The 4,694-nt window shown below is 30.5% G+C and overlaps 1 protein-coding gene across 1 annotated transcript; it reads left to right on the forward strand.

The window, feature by feature from the left end:
• Positions 882-2,525, forward strand: LOC107615018 (feruloyl CoA ortho-hydroxylase 2-like). Its single transcript, XM_021111754.1, is given in 2 exon segments — positions 882-1,238; positions 1,878-2,525. Coding segments are annotated over 2 exon segments (885 nt in total). The 5' UTR covers positions 882-949; the 3' UTR covers positions 2,474-2,525.

Genomic DNA, 4,694 nt, shown 5'->3' on the forward strand with positions numbered 1-4,694 from the left:
TTTACACAAAATAATTTTAAATAAAATAAATATTAGAAAAAGTTGTTGTTTATGTTTTAAAAATAATAAACTTATCTCTTATGTTCTTATTTAAAAAAATAAATATTAAAATAACAACATTAATTAAGGGGGGAATAAAAAGCTAAACGAATTTGTTATTCTAAATTTTTTGACATGCTACTATATATTCCTTTATGTTTTAGGAAGAAATGGATAAACCAACTTTTTTTCCTGCAATTAACAATGTTTCTTTTTCTTTTTCCTTCTCTTTCTCTCTCTTTAATTTTTTTTTTATCATTCTTCACTGCTTTGTTGGTTGACAATAGTTAGTTGCTTAAAACCATCATAATTTTTATTTATTTATTTTTTACGGAAGATAAAGAGATTCGAATCCACAATCTCTTAGGTGAACATGCAACAACTATATCATTTGAGTTATAACTCGTTGGCACCGTCATATTTTTATTAAGGATGAACTTTTATTTTATTTTATGAAACCGGATAAAGAAACTTGCCGCTGTTTAGTATTGGTTAGTGTACTATTTATTGTAACCAACTTGAGTTAATTGAGTAGTTAATTCATTCGTCTGCTTAAGTAACGAATATTTAAATTACGTCTTATGTATACAGTAATTCATTAGCCAGCAACAAATCTTTAAATGGAACTCAAATTCATAACGAATTAGTTCTTGTAATATCGGGTTGAAAACTACTAGGACAACTAACTAAAAAGATGTACTACTTGCTCTTAAAGTGTGTGTTAGACTATGGCTAGTTAACTCTACTGTACCGTCAACCAGTGTTGTATAGCTGTTATAACCTAGTATCCAAATTCTTGCATATAAATACTTGTGCATGAAATGAGTTTTCCAAGCAACAAAGTCACACCAATTCCCAAAATAACCAAAATGATTGCACTGAGCTATTATTTCTTAATCCTCATCAAGCTATGGCACCAACAAGGTCTATGATGATGGATAGCCCCTCAGATCTAAATGAATTTGTTATGATCCAAGGAAATGGAGTAAAGGGTCTCTATGAAATGGGCCTAAAAACCCTTCCAAAACAATACATCCACCCATTAGAGGAGAGAATGAGCATGATGACCAATAAAGTTGTGCCTCAAGAATCAATTCCCATAATTGACATGTCCAATAATAATAATAATAATTGTGATGTGGAAGATGCAATTTGTGATGCAGCTGAAAAATGGGGATTCTTTCAAGTAATCAACCATGGTGTCCTGTATAACAAGTTTGGTGAGTTGTATTATATACACTGCTACTCTTGTGTATGTTTAAAACATAGTAGTATAGTACACCATTTTTTGATAAAAGCTATTAGAAGTGGTGAATATTAAAAAAATCTCATAATTTTTATTACCTAAAGAAAAAAGTATACACAAAAATAAAATTTTAAAATTTATAACACAACTCAGACTAAGAAAACTGTTGTCTCTCTTTTATTGTGTGCTAGGTAAACAATGACCATCTTGAACAACATGAACAATTATAAATCAAATAAAAATACACTACATCTTAATTTAATGCTACTAATTAAATTTAAGATTAATTTACTCTTTTAACTCTATTAATTCATATTGTTCACACATTGTTCAAAAATATTGTTAGTTACCTATCCTTTTCCTAATTATTTATGTATAATTTTAGAAGCCAGTGAACTTTAAAAATTAGGTGAAAATTTATATATATTTATTTTTATGCAATGAAGCTAATATTTTAAAATTATTAAATAATTTGACAAGTAGTTTAACAATTATCAACTATTAAATTCATATAAATATAATTGTATGTGAGTTTTCGCCTAAAAATTACTCCATTACTTAACTCTAACTTAATTTTGTTGCATGCATGAACTATAAATAATTTGTAGGAATGAAGCACTAGAATACATGAAGAAATCCGAAGCTTTAATCAAACGGCTTCTAAATATTTTGATGAAGAGACTAAACGTGAAGGAAATTGATGAAACAAAAGAAGCACTCTTAATGGGTTCAAAGAGGATCAACCTCAATTACTATCCAGTTTGCCCTAACCATGACCTAACCGTCGCAATAGGGCGCCATTCAGACGTCTCAACTCTAACCATTCTCCTTCAGGACCAAACCGGCGGTCTATTCGTTCGGACCGAGGATCGGCGTGGATGGATCCATGTGCCGCCAATCCCCGGAGCCCTAGTGATCAACATTGGTGATGCACTACAAATAATGAGCAATGGTAGATACAAGAGCATTGAGCATAGAGTTACAGCCAATGGGAGCAAGACTAGGGTTTCTGTGCCAATTTTTGTAAACCCTAGACCTTCAGATGTTATTGGTCCTTTTCTTGAAGTTCTTGCTAGTGATGGGGAGAAGGCAAAGTACAAAAATGTTTTGTATTCAGATTATGTGAAACATTTCTTTAGGAAAGCTCATGATGGAAAGATGACAATTGAATATGCTAAAATAACTTGAATATGTGAGTTATGTGTTTGGATGAATGTGTAATAATATCCAATAATATTAAGTTTTCTTTGCTAGTTCATGATTTTTATTTGCAAAATTTATCATATATATATACAAAAGAAAAATATTGTTTTTGTTACCATGTATTGTGAAAATATAAATATGTGTTATTTAATTTTTTAAATTTTAATATATATTTTATATTTTTTATGTGTTTTATGTTGATAATTAATTTAATAATTAATTTTTGTATGTATATGCAATATGATTGTTAATTTTATATTAATAATTAGATTCAAATTATAACCTACTCATTAGGTTAACTTATTTTTTTTATAAAACTATAAAAAAAATGCATAAAATCTACCGATTTATTTGTTATGTCATGTTCTAGAAAGTGTTACACTTACACTTCCTATTTATTTTTTAAACACATATTAACATTTATCATTAAAAATTAATTTGTTAATTTTCTTTGTTAGGTATTTATAGGAGGTGGAAGTAGTCTGATTATCCGAGGGAGGCTTGCGACTCGGCTCATTTTATTAAATAGGTCAAATTTAGATTCTTTGTAAAGTCTATCAATTAAAAAAGTTAGGCCATAAGTTTAAAAAAGAATCAATAAAACTTATTGGATTAACTCATTAATTTTATTTTGTAAACATAAATTATTCTTACTTTAGATTTTTAACTATTCACTTATATTAAATAGAAAATAAAACTAAAAAAAATCAATAGTCAAGATTAGTTAAAATGATAATTTGTTAAAAAAAAGTTTATAAATTATAAGTATGGTTATGATATGTGACTAATGATTGATATATAAATGAATTCGGATATGTTTGGTAACCAAAGAAAATCAGTCAAAAACAACCATAATTTGCCTTATTTAGCATTTATTAATTGTTGCGACAATTAATGAATGCTAAATAAGACATGATTGTTTTTTTTTTGTCTCCCTAACATTACCCAAATGAATTATGCTTTACAACTTATGAATTATAAATTTTGGAAGAGCAATGCTAGGAACTAAAAGGGTATTAGCCAAAAACCAGCCAAATACCTTTGGGTGAATCCAAAATTTCTACGAGTTAATATATATGGATGTTTCTTCTGCTAAGTATCAGAATGTTTCTTTTTCATACTAAATGGATGTTCTTTTATATATTTTTTGAATTTTTTTGTATTACAAATGTGAATGTCTCTATTTTTTTAAGAATTTCATATTTTTTTTAAATTTTATAGATATTTAATTATTTTTACTAAAATATAATTAGATATTTCTTTTGTTAAGTATTAGGATTTTTTTTTCATATTAAATGAATATTTTTTGAAGATGGACTATTACTCCCATGTTATTGTTGTTGTTGTTATTCAGTGGCTCCGCCACTTCCCACATTGCCCCTCCCAAACGCCTTCCAGATCCAATGGCAGCTGAGTCACATGTTCCTCTTCTTCCACTTCGGTCTCAACACCTTCACTGGACAAGAGTGGGGCTCCGGCCACGTACACCTTTCCCTCTTCAACCCCACCAACCTCAACGCCACTCACTGGATACACCTCGCCAAACTCAACGGCTTCAACCGCGTCATCCTCACCGCCAAGCACCACGATGGTTTCTGCTTGTGGCCTTCCCAATACACTAACTATTCTGTCCGCTCCTCTCCCTGGAAGGCCGGCACTGGGAACGTCCTCGCTTACCTTTCCGCCGCCGCCAAACTTGCCGGCGTTGACCTCGTCATCTACCTCTCCCTTGTGTTGAAGCAGTTGTCTTGGATGCGCTTGTTGAGGGCGTCGCAAAGAGCATAGAAGTCGCCGGCGCTTCCAACAGCATTGGTGAGAGAGAGAGAGGTGTGTGTGATTGTTGGAGGTGGGTAGGTTAATGTAAGAGATAAGAGGAAGGTTTTTATAGGTTTTAATTAGGTTTACTTAATTAATTTTAAATTTTTTTACCATATTAATTTATAAAAAATATTATTATTATTATTATTATTGTTATTATTATTATTATTATTATTAACTTTTTAAATCAAGGGGTAAGAAAAAAAAGATTTGAACAGACATACAAGTCTTTTTGGCTTACAAGTCTTACAAGTTGCTACACATACGGGCCTTTTAATGCGTTATTCAACCGTTTCCTGTTTTCAAAGCGCTACACTCACCATGTATTATGAACGCTCTTCTTCCTCCTCCTCTTCTTCTTCTTCTTCGTTTTTTTTTATTTTCATGG

The sequence above is a fragment of the Arachis ipaensis genome, chromosome B09, assembly GCF_000816755.2.
Source record: "Arachis ipaensis cultivar K30076 chromosome B09, Araip1.1, whole genome shotgun sequence".
Lineage (NCBI taxonomy): Eukaryota > Viridiplantae > Streptophyta > Magnoliopsida > Fabales > Fabaceae > Arachis > Arachis ipaensis.